Source organism: Anticarsia gemmatalis, chromosome 3 (genome assembly GCF_050436995.1).
Source record: "Anticarsia gemmatalis isolate Benzon Research Colony breed Stoneville strain chromosome 3, ilAntGemm2 primary, whole genome shotgun sequence".
Lineage (NCBI taxonomy): Eukaryota > Metazoa > Arthropoda > Insecta > Lepidoptera > Erebidae > Anticarsia > Anticarsia gemmatalis.
This window is the reverse complement of record NC_134747.1, coordinates 2,602,758-2,623,411: the sequence shown is the minus strand read 5'-3', so window position 1 is coordinate 2,623,411 and position 20,654 is coordinate 2,602,758. Positions and strand designations below refer to the sequence as shown.

The following is a 20,654-nucleotide window of genomic DNA, read 5'->3' as shown; positions in this document are numbered from 1 at the left end:
ACAATACGGGATAACAAATGATTTTAACACCAGGCTACTTTTTTCCAAAAAACAGAAGGGTAATTTAAGTAAAGTCTCAATTCAATTTTGCCTAAAAAAATTTGTGTACTTGTACTAAAAGTCGTTGATGTGTTCCATTAATTGCCTGATCATTACTGCTTATTTTACACGCGCGCATGCGCTTTAGTCCGATTTATCGTTTCCCGTAACCGTTTCAACAAACGACGTGGGTAGTCTGCACATTTCAGACTTTTTACGATGAAGATCTTTTTTCTTTTTTATTTTAAACGTTTTTGTCTTAATTCTGTAGTTATTGCGTGTAATTGACGTGTGTTTTTTCTCAGCTTGTTCTCTTTTTATTGGCATTAAAAATTCGATTTTTCGTATTTTTTGGGTTCTTTACTTTGTTTTTTACTGTGTTAACCGATTTCGATTTTCTTTCTTTCATTTGTTCAAGCTGGTGATTTGATCTTATTTCAGAGATATAGATATAATATTAGGATATTGTTAAAAATGCAAAACTTTTTATATTATTATGTTGATGACATGGTAATGTTTTGTTTAAGCTAAATGTGGATTTATTAAAACTCCGCCTATACCTTTCGGTATAACAGGCGTTATGTATTGCCCCGTTGCTGGGCAAAGGCCTCCTTTTTAGCTTTCCGTTGTAGCCTGCACGGTGACTCATGGGCCAAAATAACGACAAAGTGGCGTTTTGTGAATAGAAAATCAAACTACATATTTTATTTCGTTATATGTCAATATACGAGGTATTTGCCCTGTTTTCGCCGATACAGTCTGTCGGCCTATAGTCTAGACGCTGGCACAGTACAAGTATGTGGTACGTCTGTCTCGTCGTATGCCGTTAGCATGCCACGGCATGCCACTGCATGCCCCACGCGTTTAAACTAAATACAGTTGATTAATCACCCGTGTCGATGATATTAGAACTGTATTAAGTTGATTTGAAATCAATCGTGTTTAGTATCGTACAAAACAACGTGATCGGTACAAATGGTCTCGTTCAAATACTTTCGTCTTGATGTCAGGAATGCGACAGATTTTCATACGTACATAATATTGCACAAAAGCACGTTACTCGACCAAGGAATTGAACCAGAGACCTCGTAATCAGCAGACGCTGCCACGATGTCCCCACAGAGGCTGTCAATACATCACAGATGTTTTACATATTTTGCAAGTGCGATGCGGACCTTGAAATAATATAATATGATGCACAGTCCAAGATCCAAGATGGCGGATCACAGGAATCGCTGATCCATGACGCATCGCTTCGTGGACCAGGATTCTCACTCGTCCGTTGTATTTGTATATCGTTCGCTACATATAATGACACTTAGGACTGAATCTGCGTAAACGAACACCCGCGCGGTACACAAATGTGCTCCGTTGCGAAGACCCGCACGGGCAAGAGTCGCAAGCTCTAATGCTATGGAGGCCCGCGCGGGGGACGCGCAGTGTCCCCCAGCGCTTAGAACTAACTATCCTTCCCCGCGACGGGCACCATTGCGGTCCCACGGAAACCGTCCCTGTGCACATACATGTTCACACATTGAGTACCCGTTGCGGGCGTCCGTTTAACGCAGTTTCGGGTTTCAGTTAACCCTTGTTTTGTTCGCGTCTTACACAAATTTTCCACTACAATCGTACTACTAGTACCGGCGAGGTATGTGTGCCGTCTAATTCTAACAAAGGTAGACAGGCAATCGCGTCGTCGACCTATTGGTTTGGAGCCCGGCCAGCCGCGTGCCTGATTGATAGCTGCAGCGTTATTGAGGAAGCACCCTAATGTGATGCCAACTGTTCGAGCTGTTTAATGAATTTCGTTTTTGTTTGGTAGTTAACAGTAGGTAAATGTTATGAAATCGCCTGTTATTTTATTGCTTTTTTTCACACTCTTAGCCTTCAAAAGCTCAGGTAAAGTATTAAAACTATAGAGTAATCATCATAATTTAAAAAAATCGTGCATCCGAAAACTAAATTAGTCAAAAACTAAATTAGTCAAATAAACTTATTCTTCCGACTAGAAAGATATCAACCTAGCAACAAGATTTTATTTACTTCTATTTATAAAGCGCAATACACACTTGTCCCGGATTTTTGTTAAGGCTTAAAATTTACATATGTTTGGATCCACGCGGCTTCGGCTGTTTAGGTTCGCGAGTAGATTTTTAAAAAAATATACCCTAAATTATTATACATCCTAGTTCTTTACCTTTCAATTTATTTCTTAATTGGTTCATTGGCCATAAAGTGACAAAGTTAAGCTCTTTTTTAAAGTTTTCTATGGATATTTTTCTTACACTTTTATTCGCCACCTTATCAATAGCAATTTGGTATTACCAGACTGATTATTAAACAAATCGGTGAGCGTAATAATAGTTAATTTAGTCCAAGTTCTGATGGGGCATGAGATGCAATCAAATTACATGGAACAGCGGATGATTAGGTATGCTAATGTATGAGATTTTGACCACCAATGATATTGGAAGAAATTTTACCTGAAAAATCTATTTAAGTTTAATTACTAAGTAGATACTCTAAGTATAGGAGTTACAAATAAAATTGGATAGCTGAGAAAACTGGCTGTGGATGTTTCTTCACTTCATTTATTAATAGTATGGTCAATGGTCATCCTAGTGTCAAAGTTGTTCAAGCCGCCGAAAGATTTTTGACATGGCTTAAATATCCGGTCCGGATGATTAATAGGACCCTGGAGTGACGTTTTACTCTACAATATTTTCTCAATAGTAGTCCGAAGTTTGGTAAGGAGCTTAGTATAATATGGCAATAGGCTCTCGCCCTAATATAAAAGTTAAAGTTGTAAAATGGAAAAACGTATGTGCATTTCATTCATTTCTGCCAATGCCTTCAGATATAAAAAAACATGATATTGTGCATGCATGTAAAAATACAAAACTAAAGTTTAAGTTAATATAGAAGTGCAAACATTATCTACGCATGGGCCATTCTGGGAGTCATGATAAAGAAGTTATTCGTTTTAAATAAAGCCATAAGATTTCAATTCGTCTAATACAACCGTGCGTCCGAAATTGCGCACATCGGATGTCGGAATTGCCTCTTTCTGTATTTAATGAGCGCGCATCACGGCCGATTTGGTTCGTGGCTTAGGTGGTAAGAGTTAGCGATTTTAGCAACCTTTTTCTAAATAACGTTGTAAACAACATCGTTATTTGGCTTTAAACCTATATTTTACGCAAAAAACGCGAACGGTAACGCGATTCTCTGCCATTTTCGACTATCGACAACCGGAAATCAAGAGAGATCTAGAAATTTTGTATGTCAAGTTTATCAGCGCCCTGAGCGGGCGCCGCATCAACTAATATTGCACAATTTTGCAGTGTCAAACCTTCAATATTCGATAGTACTGACTGCAGAGAATAGCATTTCGGACATTGATAGGCACCAGTATGAGACAGTTTATAACTTGAAGGACAATTCACGTCACTAAAATGAGATTGCTCGCGCGCTTACTAAACTCATTTTTGCATTTTTTGGCAATCATCTCAACACAGTTGTTCAAGTTGTTTTATTAAGAATGTTTTGATTGAAGATTAGCTTTAAAAATACGCGAGTATAATATTTTATGTTGAGATATTTAACGTCAAACAATACGCTATTCTCTCACAACTTACACCATTAGCCAATACACTGATATCTCTATAAAGGTACGGAGTCACGCGACTTGCTGTGATCAGGTGTCTTAGTCCGCACGAACATGTTCAGGCATGTTCAACTCGGATTACTCTGTCGATACAACTTACTGAGGACATGTCGACGACGGCCATCTAAACTGATTGAGACGTTTTATAAACTCTCTTTGATTAAGTAAATACATATAGTGGGTTTATCGGAAAGTTATTTCGTTTTTTTTGTGGAAATGAAAGACAGTTTCGAGCTTCGAGAATAATCTTAGCCTTTCAAGTGATAATAAACAGTTGATTTCATAAATTTAATAGTTTCTGACCATTTGAAAGACCTACTAGTTTGCTTGCGATGGTTTTGTTGAAAAATGATGGTTAAATGTACTATAGCTTTTAGTTTGTTGGTATAGGAGGAGATACGTAGTAAAACTGCTGAAAATTTTTTGGTTAAGTGTTCTAATTGTCAAACAATTTTGTGGAGAGCTTGGTTATCAAGATTCGCGGTTGTGGAAGGTTTACAAAAAGCTTTATTTATCAGCGACCGAATTGAAATTTTTAAAATCAATGACTTATACCGTTGACGGTGGCCTAATTTACAGAGCTATTTTATCTATACTTATAATATTATAAAGCTGAAGAGTTTGTTTGTTTGTTTGTTTGAACGCGCTAATCTCAGAAACTACTGGTCTGATTTGAAAAATTCTTTCAGTGTTAGATAGCCCATTTATCGAGGAAGGTTATAGGCTATATATCATCGCGCTATGACCAATAGGAGCAGAGTACCAGTAAAAAATGTTATAAAAACGGGGAAAATTGTCACCCATTCTCTCTTATGTGACGCAAGCGAAGTGGCGCGGGTAGCTAGTTTTGGATACATAGAATTATTAATTACTTACTGACAAACGCAACTTCGTCCGAGTTGCATTTATTTGCACTTGTCTATTAACAGTCATAAGTATTAGCATCACGAATGTAATTGCAGTCATAAATCTCTGAATCATCTTAAAATTTTAAGGTAATGTGCACAGCGCAGGCTTTAAGTTTTGTAGGTCAAGAACGCATAAATACTAAATTATGCTTGCACGTGAGTGATGGTCGTTTAAGTGCAACACACAGAGCGGTTGCGGGACGGGCGCGGGTCGGAGCGAGAACGGCGAGTTTAAACCCAAATTGTTATATGGAGGACCACACATACAAATCGTGTTAGATATTACACGGGAGCTCGTTGCCCGTTAGGCTTGCTACACATAGTCGCTTTGGCACGTTCTATATTGACTCGCAGCATTTACTGCACTTGTTCGGCTTGTGCTGATCGGGGAGTTCTTGCGCAGCGATGTCGAGCGGCATTTTTTTTCCCGAACATCCATGTTTGGCAAGTCTTTGCCGCCTGGCTTTGCCGAATAATTCCGAACCGAATATGTGTGTAGCAATCCTTATTTCCAAAACCGCGCGGTTTCTGTATGTATTACAACCGCTGCCACTGGTATAGATCACACGAACCACCCTTGCGCTTTGTGTGAAGATTTCGAAACAGCGCGATTCGCGCCTTGAAAACGTTTGACTCGCTCCCACTCAGTGTCTGTGTCATGCTTTATACATCATTATGTCAGAAATTAACGTATAATGTCATACATGCAGTTTAAATGTCAAATATTTCGTGGTTATTGTAAGTAATGGTGTAAACAATCTTCGCAAGATTTTTGAAAGGAATTTAAAATATGATTTGTTTTAATTCATGGAGAGAGAGGAATAATAATATTTTAGTAAATGGTATGAAGGAAAGTAAAAATAAAATATAACTTTGTACTTATATTAAATTTCTGTAGCCGAATAATTAAGAAGTTCTATTATCATGTATTTCTCATGAGAAAGGAAGTCGAAGATGTACAGTTGTACACCTCCATGCTAGTCAGCGCCCGACCTCTCAAAAATTATATTGGTTACTAGCTGACCCGCGCATCTTCGCTTGCGTCACGTAAGAGAAAATGGATCCTGATTTTCCCCGTTTTTGTAACATTCTTCACTGGTACTCTGCTCCTATTAGTCGTAGCGTGATGATTTATAGCCTAAAGCCTTCCTTGATAAATGGTCTCTTCAACACAAACATATTTTTTCAATTCGAACCAGTAGTTCCTGAGATTAGCGCGTTCATACAAACAAACAAACTCCTCAGCTTTATAATATGAGAGTGATGGAATAGCCGTGAGTATTTTTCCGTTTCTCCTCACTAGCAACAGCTTTTCCGAAACGGTGGTAGATTAAAAATATTAAAACGAATTTAAATACATTTAAAAGTTTAAGAAATAAAGAAAGATAATTGAAATAAAAATACAGAGTGTCCCTGATTATTGTGCAAACATTTGGACATTTTAAACAAAGTTCTGAACAGTTATACAGGCCGTGTGTAAACTGAAATATCGGCTAGAAGGATATAATTATCAGGACATTACACATAGGTAATGTTCATCAATTGCTGTTGACAGCACATAATAACTGCATGGAAATGACAAACATACGTTGAAATCTATACTAATATAGCTGACCCGCGCAACTTCGCTTGCACACTCACACTCACATAAGAGAGAATGGGTCAAAATTTTCCCCGTTTTTGTAACATTTTTCACTGGTACTCTGTTCCTACTGGTAGTAGCGTGATGATATATAGCCTATAACCTTCCTCGATAAATGGACTATCTAACACTGAAAGAATTTTTCAAATCGGACCAGTAGTTCCTGAGATTAGCGCGTTCAAACAAACAAACAAACAAACAAACAAACAAACAATCAAACAAACAAACAAACAAACAAACTCTTCAGCTTTATAATATTAGTATTATTAGTATAGATTATAAAGCTGAAGAGTTTGTTTGTTTGTTTGTTTGTTTGAACGCGCTAATCTCAGGAACTACTGGTCCGATTTGAAAAATTCTTTCAGTGTTAGATAGCCCATTTATCGAGGAAGGCTATAGGCTATATATCATCACGCTACGACCTATAGGAGCAGAGTAGCAATAAACAAAATGTAACAAAAACGTGAAAATTTTTGACCCATTCTTTCTTGTGACGCAAGCGAAGTTGCGCGGCTCAGCTAGTATACTTTAAATAAATTACTTTCATCACTATATGATTAGTATTTCGCAGACTATTCATTTAGTTGAAATATTCTGCCGTTGTTGATATTTTCCTTTTGCCAAGTAGATCAGACATAGTCTGTGAGGATTTGTCATCACACTGTTTTAATGGCAGCTGATTCGGTTCTATTCGAGCTTTCATACATTATTATTTTTTTAACAGTAGCCTATGAGAACCCATATTTTCAACTATCGTTGCCCGTATATTAGGTCAGGGAAAATGTCTTTTCGCATTATAGTATGTATGTACTTGTAATAAAATCTCTTTGGCTTCAAGAATCACAAATGGGTACACGGTCCATTAGGTTTCTTTCGGTGAGCTCATGAGGTACCCAAATATCGAGCTTTTTTGTGTAGAGAAAAGATTTTATTACAAGCTCATATCTATATCTATACTATATACTAATAATATTATAAAGCTGAAGAGTTTGTTTGTTTGTTTGTTTGTTTGAACGCGCTAATCTCGGGAACTACTGGTCCGATTTGAAAAATTATTTCAGTGTTAGATAGCCCATTTACCGAGGAAGGCTATAGGCTATATATCATCACGCTACGACCAATAGGAGCAGAGTAACCGTGAAAAATGTTACAAAAACGGGGAAAATTATGATTATCTTAAGTGACGCAAGCGAAGTTGCGGGGGTCAGCTATCTATACTAATATTATAAAGCTGAAGAGTTTGTTTGTTTGTTTGTTTGATTGTTTGAACGCGCTAATCTCAGGAACTACTGGTCCGATTTGAAAAATTCTTTCAGTGTTAGATAGCCTATTTATCGAGGAAGGCTATAGGCTATATAACATCACGCTACGGTCATTAGGAGCGGAGTAGCAACGAAAAATGTTACGAAAACGGAGAAAATTTTGACCCACTCTCTTCAGTGACGCAAGCGAAGTTGCGCGTGTCAGCTAGTATACTATAATGCGTAAAGACTTTCCCTGACCTAATATTTCTCAAAATCGGTTCAACGATTTAACGATGAAAGCGTAATAGACAAGCATACTTAAACATAATTATACTTCTTTATAATAAAATGAGAATTACGTGATTTTACTACTTTTTGTATAGACATGAAGTAAAAAGAATATAAGTATGAGATAGAAATTGTTGACGAAAAATACAATTCATTTTAAAATTTTAAAAAATTCGACAATTTGATGCGCCATTCTAAATGTGTTCGGACGCTTGAGTAATCCACCAAATCTTTTCAGGTAATAATACAACAATAAATATAAAAGAAAAGCACATAATACATTGAAGAATGTAAACAAATCGCGTTATTAGAGAAAAAACAGTGTTTTCGCCATTTTGATTCAGATTTATTATCCATAATATGTCTATTTCATGTTTCTTGGGTTCTAAGAACCCTTTTCCGCGCCAATTCTTTAAGAAAATCTAACATCACAGCTGTTGACGATTTGTCTGTTTAAGCCTCGTTGAACACATTACTTCTTGTGAACGGGTCAACATCGTATGTCTTACAGGCATTCGGTGCCTATTCTTTGTATTGAAGTCGCTACTGAAACTCACATTAACTTATAACCTTTTACACCGCCTAGTCCATATTCGAGGCAATGTATAAGAACTGCTGTTACAAGCTGCTACTACAAAACAAACAGGCCAAAAGCAGTCTAGGCATGCGTCCGATATGATGCAATATGCCTCAATACAACGACATCGGACATAAAAATAACATTTTTGAACTTCCGTAAAGGGTAGCTGATTTCTCTAATAAATCAGATACATAATTATGAACATATCACGCAGATATTCTCAATTTATTATCCTTCACACGTTTTAAATATATCGCCTTTACTATTATCGAATGTTTAATGACAATACTTTCAAAATATCCCTTAAATTTACGACTGCAAATTAAAATTCGTAGTACCATTGACTTGTACTAATTACGTCCAGACTGACAGATGATTTGCTTTCCAACCTGCCGTTTTAAAACCGTTCAACAGCTGCTGAAAATCCATCAAAAGTCCTTGGTTTGTCTACTACTAAATTATTTATTGGCCAATAAGAATAGTTTTTAGGTGACCGCTAAATTAAAACACTTTTAGTGGCTATAAAATGTCCATTGTTCGGAAGTCTTTTTTTTTAGAATTTTTGGGTTCGGCGTAGTGACTCATGGTGTTGAGTGTTCTAGTTTGTTTGTGTTATTTTAATAGTAAGGACAGTATACTCTTTAAATATTTGTCAAAGTACAGTTAAGAGCAAAAATAAGTACAATTAGACTCACACGGATACACTTTCGTAACAAAGAATACAACCGCATAAAAGTATAGTTTTGGAAAGGGTACTTAACTCTTGTTTTAATTCTGGTACTCGACTATCTCCATGCATAATCTCATCAATAAAGGTCAGAAACCTAGCGTGAACGGGTAACAGACGGGCTTAACCATAATAATATTAGTATTGAGGGGTATTTTTTAAATATCTTAAAATCTTTATGGAAAACATTATCACGGTGAGCAACCAAAAGTCCCAGTTGAAAACTATTTCAGTTTTAAAATTACGATTGTATTATAACTATTCTGGGAGCGGCCTGATTAGCAGCATTTCTGTACGGCTCACTTCTATCATTCTGGTTCAAAACTATTGTTATTTTTGGCTGCCGTCGCCCTTGCCCAGCCGACTTGTTGAATAGCAATAGAAGTAACAGAAATATCTTCGTCTCTTTCTAACGTAGAACAGTAACGTAGGGCTCTGCTGTCGAATTTTTAAACTAGATAATTGATTTGCTGTTTCCTTATTCTATTGGGCAACTGAAATAGTTGTATTGTGTTTGTCTTTGCTAATGGAAACTGTAGTATTTAAAAAGCTATTTTGAAGCGAAGGTCTCTTGTATTCTTCGGTAGTAAATCCGAATTCGAAAATACGATTATTTTTTAAATATACTTATGTGTCTATTAACCCAACCCGCACTTGGCCAGCGTAGTGAACTCAAGGCCTTACCCCTCCCTCACAGAAGGAGACCATAGCCCAGCAGTGGGACATTAATCGGTTACATTTATTATGTGTCTATCAACTTAAAAAGGTTATTTCTATTTATGACAGTTTATCTTACAGGCTGTCGTGTAATTCTGATGGAGCAAAAAAAAATGAACCACCAGAAAAGAAAAACTGGAAGAAAAAAAATACAAACACAATTTCAGTTTTTCGTAGAACCTAAATCGGTAGAACCTATTTATTTCCCGCCTGATACGTTTCCGAAAAACCTTCTATATCTCGGTAAAGTAGTTTTGTTCCACATCTGTGTTTCATATTCTATCTTGATAAATATCACGTTTTCTATTTATGTTTTGTCCTAATACCTTTCAAGAATCCTGCTGTAATTCAACTCATAGTGTAGGCACTAGATGTCATGTAGATGAAATCCATCCACGTTTATTAACAACTAGCTGACTCTCGTAACTTCGCTTGCGTCACATAGGAGAGAATAGGTGAAATTTTCCCGTTTTTGTAACATTTTTCACTGGTACTCTGCTCCTATTGGCCGTAGCGTAATGATATATAGCCTATAGCCTTCCTCGATAAATGGGCTATCTAACACTGATTCTTTTAAATCGGACCAGTATTTCCTGAGATTAGCGCATTCAAACAAACAAACTCTTCAGCTTTATAATATTAGTATAGATGTAAGTTCTATGTAATAGGGGACAAGCCTATTGTCATTTATCGGACACGCAGCCAAATTCCAGGCTACTATTAAGGAATATTCTAATATTAATTAGAAACAACCAATAGTACTTTGCCTGACCCGAGAATCGAACTATATCATAATCGGATACGCTACCAATCGCGCCATTTTTAACGATACAATAATATGGTATCTTTATCGCTTATATTAATAAAATAAAATTATTACAGTCAACCTGGGTAACTTTGAATCATTTGGGTAACATTGACAGTGGGAATTTGAACTGGTTTCGATTATTTTTTCATATGAAACACAATTGATAAAGGTTTATTTTAGTTTTGCAAACCTTTATTATTTGTGTTGGTGTTATTACTTCGTTACGTCAAAGTTGTCAAAACCACCAATAATAATTCCATTCTTCGCCTCGTAACCAAATATCTTTAATGTTTATTACTTTGAACAGTGTTCTCTTGAAAGGTATCTATTAGGTATAAATGTTACTTCACAATTTATAGCTGACTTTATTCGACTGGAATCGACACTTTGTCCAAGGACAAAAGGGTCACGGTAAATTAAGTAGGTAAACTTAGTACATCACCGTTGTAAAGACAGTTTCATGGTGCTATCTAAAATGCTTATTTATTACTTAGAGCCTTATGTTCCAAATTTATTGACTGATTTTAATAATTATTGGAATTAATAAAAAGGTATTAGGTATTTTGCAATTTAACTGTTTATATGAATATTTTTGCTAAATTAAAAAACTGCCTCTGCGTCGTAGTCGGTAGTATAGGTAGACTGTTGATCATGTGGTCCCGGGTTCGATAACCGAATCGGGCAAAGTATTTTATATCAGATTTTTTGTCAATAGAAATTCAGAGTTTGGACCGTCCAGTATACGGCAATATATTACATAGGACTAACTTCGTTAAAGTTGGAACGTCGGTGTATTTCACACACCTCTGCCTACGCCTTCGGGTAGAACAGGGGTGATATTTTGTATGTAATTTACTAAATATTAATTATACCGAGCATCCCATTACATCTATTAAACACGTTAAATATTGACTCAAACAAACAAAAAGCGCCTGGCAAATTTTAAATAGCAATACGCTTGTCAACATCACTGAATTATATGAACAGGCGTTTGTGTAAATAAAAATGCGTCGTATTAAAGCACAAATTAATCAAGACGAACAAATATTTCGACTTGTAAAGACTTAAGTTGTTTACTTTCGCGTCAATTTGTCAATATCAAAAGTGAAAATCGGTGTTTGTCAAAGTTTTGTTTTTCGTTTTATGTAGTTAATGCTTATGCTTAATACGCGTCAAAATTAGCTCAGCTAAAATATCTTGTAGCTAAAATGTCTTGTAGCAAGATACATGTTACACGAAGTTAAATAAAATAGGCCAATTTTTACAACATATGGATAAGTGTCAGATAACTTATCTGTAAAAATAAAATCAAATCAGTAGTGGTTGTAGTTATCGTAATCTAAGTCAAAAGCCCTTGGAAGACTTACACAACTTTAGCTCAATGTAACCTAAAGATGTAAAGCTTTTTGGCGTGGCGCCGTAGCGCAGTGGTTTAAGTCACCACGCTGCGTCGGTAGGTCGTGCGTTCAATTTCCACACAGAACAATTATTAGTGCGTTCCACAAATAATTGTTTCGGGTCTGGTTGTACTTTGTGTCCGTTGATTGTATGTATGTAAAAATCCCCTAGGCGTAAATAATATACCTATTACTTTAATCACAGTTTTTAATTGTTGTTGATCCTAAAACTTTGACAGCCACTGGCTCCCATCGATATCTATTACCAACACCATTAACTGTGGGTCAAACTCTTTCAATTAAAACTTGAACGAAATTGATGGTGTTTTTACAAAGTTATCCACTGTTACAGAGCTGAGGCGCCTATAGCCAGTTGCGCTCACTGGTCGGTAAACGATCTGTGGGTTAAGTAACCCTTGGTGCGGTCATTCCATAGATGGGTGACCGCGTAGTGATATTTGAACTGAGCGTCTCCGTGCTTCGGGAGGCACGTAAAAAGTTGGTTCCGGTTGTCGTCAATTAAAATAACAGTCGTTAAGCCATGTCAAAGGCCTCTCGGGCGGCTTGAACAACTTTGACACTAGGTTGACCACTACCATTGATACTAAGAATACGACAAACAAACGGTAATGGAAACATCATGTTGTTTGAGAAACATTGGCTTTGTCGCTGTTCATTTGTATTATATTGCCTTGTTATTGGTGATTTTGGAGGGTATATTTTGTTTATTTTGTGAAGCCTGTTTGAGAAAACAAATGCTTATTGATTAAAAGTCATGAACGCTACAGTCAACTTGGGTAACATCGAACGTGGGAATTTGAACTAGTTTTGATTATTTTTTCATATGAAAAGTTTGCAAAACTAAAATGAATCTTTATCAATTGTGTTGGTTTAATATGAAAAAATAATCGAAACTAGTTCATATTCCCACGTTCAATGTTACCCAAATGATTCAAAGTTACCAAAGTTGACTGTAATGATTTCGCAGTTTTAAATGATAACTTGAAAATATTTCTTGCTCTAACACACTTTTGATAATATATTGTTTTTAAGATTTGTACTTTAGTAAATGTGACATTTTTGTGCCCTCGTCTAACTATATTCGAATATTATTGTATCCCTGAAATGTGATATCGGCAATAATTATACAATTAGAGACATTATTGAAGTAGTCAATTTGGTTTTTTTGATGTCAAATATCGGTTTCCAAACAACGTAACAACTGATTACTTAAAGCTTTTTGTATTGGTCTATATAAAATCGTTTATATAATGTTTAAAGTTCGCAAAAGTTTCATTGATAAACATAAAGAAACCAACTTTCATACAGCCAAAGTCATTAACAGTGTAATATAGAAATATACGAAGAAACTTCCAAAGTGTAGTTTCGAAACAGCCGTCACACATCACTCACACAATTCAGCCTAAACAACAGCTGTTTACCGTAGCACTGTCTACGCTCGTAGCGGGCACGTAGGGCGGCGTAGCGTATTGATCGTAGCGGCCCGTCACGCGGCTACGATCCTAAGCTTTTAACGATTATATCGTATGAAAGACGGATTCCTTTACATCGATATTGTAGTTTGTTTATCTTTCTTGTACGGATTTTATTTCAGTTGTTTTATTTTTGTTTAAAGTGAAACGGATATGCTTGAATATCATATTACTTTACGCATTAATCTCTAATAATATGTATTTTCAGTAGTGGTTATTAGAATGCAATTTAAAAAACTTCTTAATATGTAAGAAATGTTATTATCTATTGCTAATTATTATTATTAATTTGAATTTATTTATTGGAACGATTTATATTATTTATAATATATGTTTTCGATTTCACTTTTTGCGAGGAGCGTCGTTATTCATACGAAAACAAAAATATTATTTAAATATGTAACGCCATTACACATTTCAAAACCAACATTTGCAACCTTTTAATAAAGTCCAAAGTACTGAAACTTTTTTTTTTCATTACTCAAATGCGAAATCTAATAAAATACATTTTCATGGCCGACGTAAAATCTCATTATAACACTCAAATATTTAAAAAAAACCTCGGAGATTACGTACCTGACCTCACAAAAACGTTAATAAACATTTTGCTTGCTGTAAAGTTCTGAATACATTGGAGATTGTTTTGTTATCGTGTTTTTAATGTTGCACACATTTAAAAAGATAAATATATGATTTTAGGGTAGTCAGTAATTGTATCAATCTATACTAATATTATAAAGCTGAAGAGTTTGTTTGTTGGTTTGAACGCTAATCTCAGGAACTACTGGTCCGATTTAAAAATTCCTTCAGTGTTAGATAGCCCATTTATCGAGGAATGTTATAGGCTACATATCATCACGCTACGACCAATAGGAGCAGAGTACCAGTAAAAAATGTTACAAAACCGGGGAAAATTATGACCTATTCTCTTTATGTGACGCAAGCGAAGTTGCGCGGGTCAGCTAGTGACTATATATAATTTGTGATTGAAACATCCACAAGGAAAGATTGCCCGGTATAAAAAGTTCTTTGTTACTTTATGGTATAGGAAAGCCGTGTGCTGAATTGTATTGAAATCCATTTAGTAGAATTTGTGTGACAGAGTAATAAACATGTTTATACATAAATACGTAATATCACGCCTTTCCCCATAGAGGTAGGCAGATGGGAATGAGGCAAGGGAAGTTTGTAAAGATCGTACTATTTGTCGTTCTTTGCTCTCTAACCACCTCAATGGGAATAAGGCGTGATTTTATAATCTTTAGTTAACCCTATTTATTTAGGTACTGTTCCAAAAATATTTTATAATACACACTTGCCCTAAGCATCTAGCTTCTATAAATATATCCAGTGTCGGACATTAGCTAGGGTTGGCAACAAATCAAGCGTGAAAAGTGCGGGGCAGCCCTGAATCAATCTGGACTGACAGTAAAATATTAACAGGGGGAGGTGTTAGGTAATGTGAAAAGGCTTTTGTTAATTCTCGTGAAAAAATGCTGGCAAATTTGTTTTTAAACCACGTTGCGATAAACAACAGAAGTAAGGTAACTAGCTAGCTTTGCGGCTCAGTTTATGCTGTATTATGTCAAAAAGACGAACGATAATCGACGGCCTTTCCCGAAACATTATCTATAACTTTGCAAAGTTTTACCCAAATCGGTTCGGCCGTTTCAACGTGAGCGAAGGAGAAACAGATCGATTCCTGAGTCAACCAAATTGCTGCTTAATTTTCCTAATTTTTGTTCTTAATAAATAGTCCGAAATGTAGCTACGTAGGTATATCAAGATTCGAATGTAAAAAAAATATATATATATATTTTTCATTAAATAACTTTCTACACACACTAATTAAAAAAAAATTATCATTATATAACATAAAATATCTGTGAAAACGTGTATTGTACGATAACCCATGTAAAGTATATAATTATTTGCTATTAAAACACGTTGTACAATTGTTCGTTCTCCCAAATAAATAAATAAAAAAAATAATGTCAGTAGCCGTATGTTATCAAAATAAAATTATACGGATATTCCCTCAAGATGTGCTTGACAATAAATCATGACAGTTTTGCTTGACCCACGTATTGTGCCTTTCTTAACGTCATGCCCGCCTGATGGATGGACGCTGGCTTCTTACATATACCTCATGGCTTTGTTTGCATGAAATATGATATCTTTTAGTGAAGATGTTAGTTCCTAAAGATTTCTGTTCAAATTGTTACTGAAAATGATAAATGATTTCTTTCTTAGGATTTTGTAGTTTTGACTTTTATAAAAGTTATTTTTTATTTCACTATTAATACTCTATACGTCTATTTGTGATTTAGTACACTGTATTTTTCTGTTTCTTCAGACATGATATAATTTCACTCTGTCTTTCTTATTTTAAGTTAAATCATAACTATCTTTTAGCCGCAATTTCGTCCGTCGACTAATTCAGTTTGTAAGCTATCAGTATACCAAATTTTATTAAATCCTACCAGTAGGTTTTTCGTAAAAGAGTAACAAACATACAAACAATGATACATACATCCATCCACAAAATTTTTCACAATAATAATATTGATAAGACTCGACCTACATATTATTGAATATAATATGAAGCGCGAACAGTTAATAAATTAAAACCGCGTGACGTCACGAGGCGTCGACACCGCAAGGTAAATAACCCTGGAATGCATACCCTACTCAAAACCGTTTTGTATTTACCAGTTAGGTAAACGTAGCTTTTCAGGTATTCTAAGTTAATGAACCCTACCCCCATACATTATCTTAAAAAAGATAAGTTTTAATTATCTATACTTATATACTTATATACTTATCTATACTATATACTATAATACTATTAATATTAATATTATAAAGCTGAAGAGTTTGTTTGTTTGTTTGTTTGAACGCGCAAATCTCAGGTCCGATTTGAAAAATTCTTTCAGTGTTAGATAGCCCATTTATCGATGAAGGCTATAGGCTATATATCATCACGCTACGACCAATAGGAGCAGAGTACCAGTGAAAAATGTTACATAAACGGGGAAAATTATGACTCTCTTATGTGACGCAAGCGAAGTTGCGCGGGTCAGCTAGTTACGAATATTTTCAAATTACACTTCTCAAACTACTTTTATAAGGTATTCATTTATTTATCGAGTACTGTTTTACGGCGTTTGGGCTCGTGGCACTGCCGGTAGTTTATTCAACTATTGATCATGTGGTCTCGGGTTCTATTCCCTATTCGGAGAAAGTATCGGTGTTTTCTAATTTATATAGAAATATTTTTTAATAGTAGCCCGAAGGCAACGTACCTACTCGGTAAAGGGCAATAGGCCCCCTGTTACATAGGACTCACATTAATGGCGAAACGTACATATATATACACTTCTGTCAACAACTTCGGATAGGCAGCCTTCGAGTAACGCGCCCGGTAAACGACACTAGCCTCCCTATAACATGAGACTAACACGAAAAGCAAATGTAGTTCATATCCTTCTGCTAACACTTTCGGATATAACAGGCGGGATACTACATATTATCTATACTAATCTATACTAATATTATAAAGTTGAAGAGTTTGTTTGTTTGATTGTTTGTTTATTTGTTTGTTTGAACGCGCTAATCTCAGGAACTACTGGTCCGAATTGAAAAATTTGCAGTGTTAGATAGCTCATTTATCGAGGAATGCTATAGGCTATATAACATCACGCTACAGTCATAAGGAGCGGAGTAGCAACGAAAAATGTTATAAAAACGGGGAAAATTTTGACCCATTCTCTTAGGTGACGCAAGGGAAGTTGCGCGGGTCAGCTAGTTATGTATATTTCCAATAATCCGTTACACTATTAACACAAAAAAATCGCATCTAAATAAAATGCACAGCAATTGAACGACTATTTTTATAGTATAACACTAAAATGCTCGCGTGGCTTAACCCCTCGACCGCAGTGAGCTCGCAATCAGCCATTGACTCGCTAACAAACCGTTTGTAGTCGTTCGCTAATTGTGACGCGCGTGTCAGTTGGATTTTTGACGAATTTTAGGGTTGAAACAGGAAAAAATATCACTTTTTAATTACTGCTTTTTTACCCGTTACTGTCCCACCGCTGCCTGGGAGGAGACCCTAGGTTTCCTTCCAAGATAGGGGTTAGACCCTGAGTCCACCACGCTAGCCATGTGTGGGTAGAGGACTTTGCGTGCCGTCAAGAGATGTATCAAAATATTTTTTAGGCATATAAGGTTCTAACGGTAAAGGAAAACTCGAAAATACAATAATTACAAATCCATATACTATATAAAATTCAATTTAATCCAACATACTTTATCGCCGAAATCAATTTGGTATATTCTCCCTAATAGTCTATTGAGAGAAAATATTACGTCCCAGAAAATAAGTCTAGCTCGCCTTTCACCCAGCCCTATTTACGAATCGTCCGAATTGTTTTTCCATTGGTACATTTTGATTAGTGATCCCGATTGGTTTTGACGGACACTCGGGTGTTTTCATACGAATTAAATCGATTTAATTGTTCCACGATAGAGCTGTGCAATTACTGCGTATTTTTGTTTTGTTTTTGGTGAAATTGTTTGTTAAATTTGGTAGTTAATTTCTTTATACTTGATTACCTTTGTGGTTGTTTGGTTATGTTAAAAAGCTTTTCACGTCATGGCTATTCATGCAATATTCTATGTTTAGGCAGACAACTGCCTCTGTGGCGCGGTCGGTAGTATATGCGACTGCGGTGCGAGAGGTCTCGGGTTCGAATCCTGGGTCGGGCCAAAAAGTCTTTTCTGAGATTTTCTGTTAAGAATTTCTTAGAGATTGCCCGGAGTTAGGAAGTTGAGGTCGAAGACCTCCGTGCCTCGGAGAGCACGTAAAGCCGTCGCTCCTGCGCCTGACCTCTCACTGGTCGTGTCGGTTATCCGTCCCACCAAACTATGAGAGTGATCGAATAGAGAGTGTACCTGTGTATTGTGCACACACTTGGGCACTATAAACAAAGTCCTGCACAGATGGCCAGTTTCAATGAAACTGACCGCCGTAGTCGTATATCGGCTAGGAGGACATTATTCTATGTTTATTGTTTAATAGCTTGTACCCGCGACTTTACCCAAATTAAGCAAGGTCTTTTTATGGTAGAATTAAATTCATAGCGCGCAAAATTTTTGCATAATAAAAGGAAACATAAATATGATTAATATACGGTGATATTATTTAGGCTTGCTACTGACATTTTCGGTTCGGCATTAATCGGGTTAGCCAGGTGCCAAAACCGAATATGTGTAGCTCAATCGGCACTAGCCGAACAAGTGAGTCGAGTCGGTTTTGTTGTTCGATAAAAATTTCCAAAGCAAACGTACCGTATCGAATATGTGTGTAACAAGTCTACTAAATGTATTCCTTGTAGAGTGTAGTACAAATAAACCTAGTTTATTTTTATTCTAGGCTTGATCAACAGCACATTAAGTCGAGGTTTATCGCCTACGCGTGTTAAATTTACACATATCGATTCAACCATTATAGCCTAGATCAGATTAGGCTGTGTCAGTCAAACCTCTGTACCTATTTATGTCCCTTTAATATTTCTTTAGCAAAACGGGCAACATATGTATAAGGTTTCGTAACCTTATAATTCTCCTCGCATTTAGGACTCTTTTAGCAATTAAGTATTTACCTACTATAATATGAAATTTAATTTATCCACTAATTTGATTTTTTTGCCTTATTTTGTTTCAGGGAGAAAAGGACAACGGCAAGAATCTGAGCATACTGTCCTGCGAGAAAAGGAAAGCTGATGACACCGACATTAACAAAGACTTGAAGAAGGTAAGCTTAATAAGAAAGAGAAACAACATACCTACATAAAGTCACGCCTTTTTCCCATAGGGTTTGCCAGAAACCAAAGAACACCACTTGATACGATCCTTACAAACTTCCTTTGCTTCATTCACATTCATTCATTTTATCATTCAGGAAAAAATATAACTCTGTCTTTTCTAACATTTGGGCGATACTGTAGGGAACAAATGTCCAGCGACACGTCGAATTGGCGCGATGTTGCCGAACTTCGCCCAATATGTTTGGCTTCAGCCGTCGCTACGAATGTTAGTTGCGCGATATCACGAAATATATCCACTTTCCAGTAACATAGCCCGGCTTCGTTTGACATGTTGCAGACACATGTCGTGGGACACTTGTTTCTAGTGTATCTTTGGTTTAATTGCCTCACGTTGAAGATAGTAGTTTTTAAAATTGCTTGCATACGTACGAATTTATGTCAGTGTTCCAGCATCCTCGCGTCAACAAATAATTTACTACAATGCGCAGTTTAAAATTCTAGTTCCTGAATTCACTCGCCAAAGGAGGTCACTGTTACAATAGAATTGCGCTCTTTTAGGGGTCATACGAGCTTCAAGTATATTTATAGTTTTGAGAAAATCGTATAGAGATAAATAAAATATACGTAATATTCTCTATCTTGGAGCTGGGGAAAAAGTAAAAAATATACAGAAAAAACGGTATTAAAAATCAAAACTCATCATAAATCTGCCTGTCTGTTATATTACCATGGTTAAACTGCTAAACAGTTTATGATTAACATAAGTAAAGATGAAGACTCAATGCCGGATATAAGATGTCATATAGCTGAAAATGGGAATGAAGAGATTTTTTGTGTGTGAACAGAACCGTCACTAGCGAGTCAGCTGGTCTTTTATAGAAGGGCCGTATAAAAATATGGGAACAGAAACTGTTGATAACTCATAACCAACTATCACAAAGGATAGTTATTATTCTTATCTTACGTTTAAAGCCTCAATCGATTCTCGCGGATATACATCAATAAACTAATACAAAGTTATAAAAGCATACACTTTGTGTACACTGTAGTGTATATAAATAAAGACATTACACTGTCGAGCACATAAACTACGTATTACTACACATCGGGACAAAATAACTTGGATCACGCGATCAAATGCGCTAGACATTCCGTCGAGTGGGTCATAAAAGCCCGCGATAAGTGTAGAGCTCGCCAAATTTCTGACCACAAACTCACCACAGTTTTATGCTCACAAATGAATGACCACACTTTTGTGGTCGATTCGTGCATTACGTTTTAGTAGAGGAACTACTAACGGTCCGTTTTAA

General features: G+C 36.1%; 1 protein-coding gene across 9 annotated transcripts in view; it reads left to right on the top strand.

Moving 5' to 3' along the window:
* The window catches only part of LOC142987211 (pseudouridylate synthase RPUSD2-like), a 458,610-nt gene that overhangs the window by 410,504 nt on the left and 27,452 nt on the right, over positions 1–20,654 (top strand). For all 9 annotated transcript variants that reach the window (XM_076135822.1, XM_076135821.1, XM_076135830.1 and 6 more), the window contains one exon: positions 19,242–19,331. In XM_076135822.1, coding sequence (XP_075991937.1) covers positions 19,242–19,331 — 90 coding nt within the window. The remainder of the gene's footprint in view (positions 1–19,241; positions 19,332–20,654) is intronic.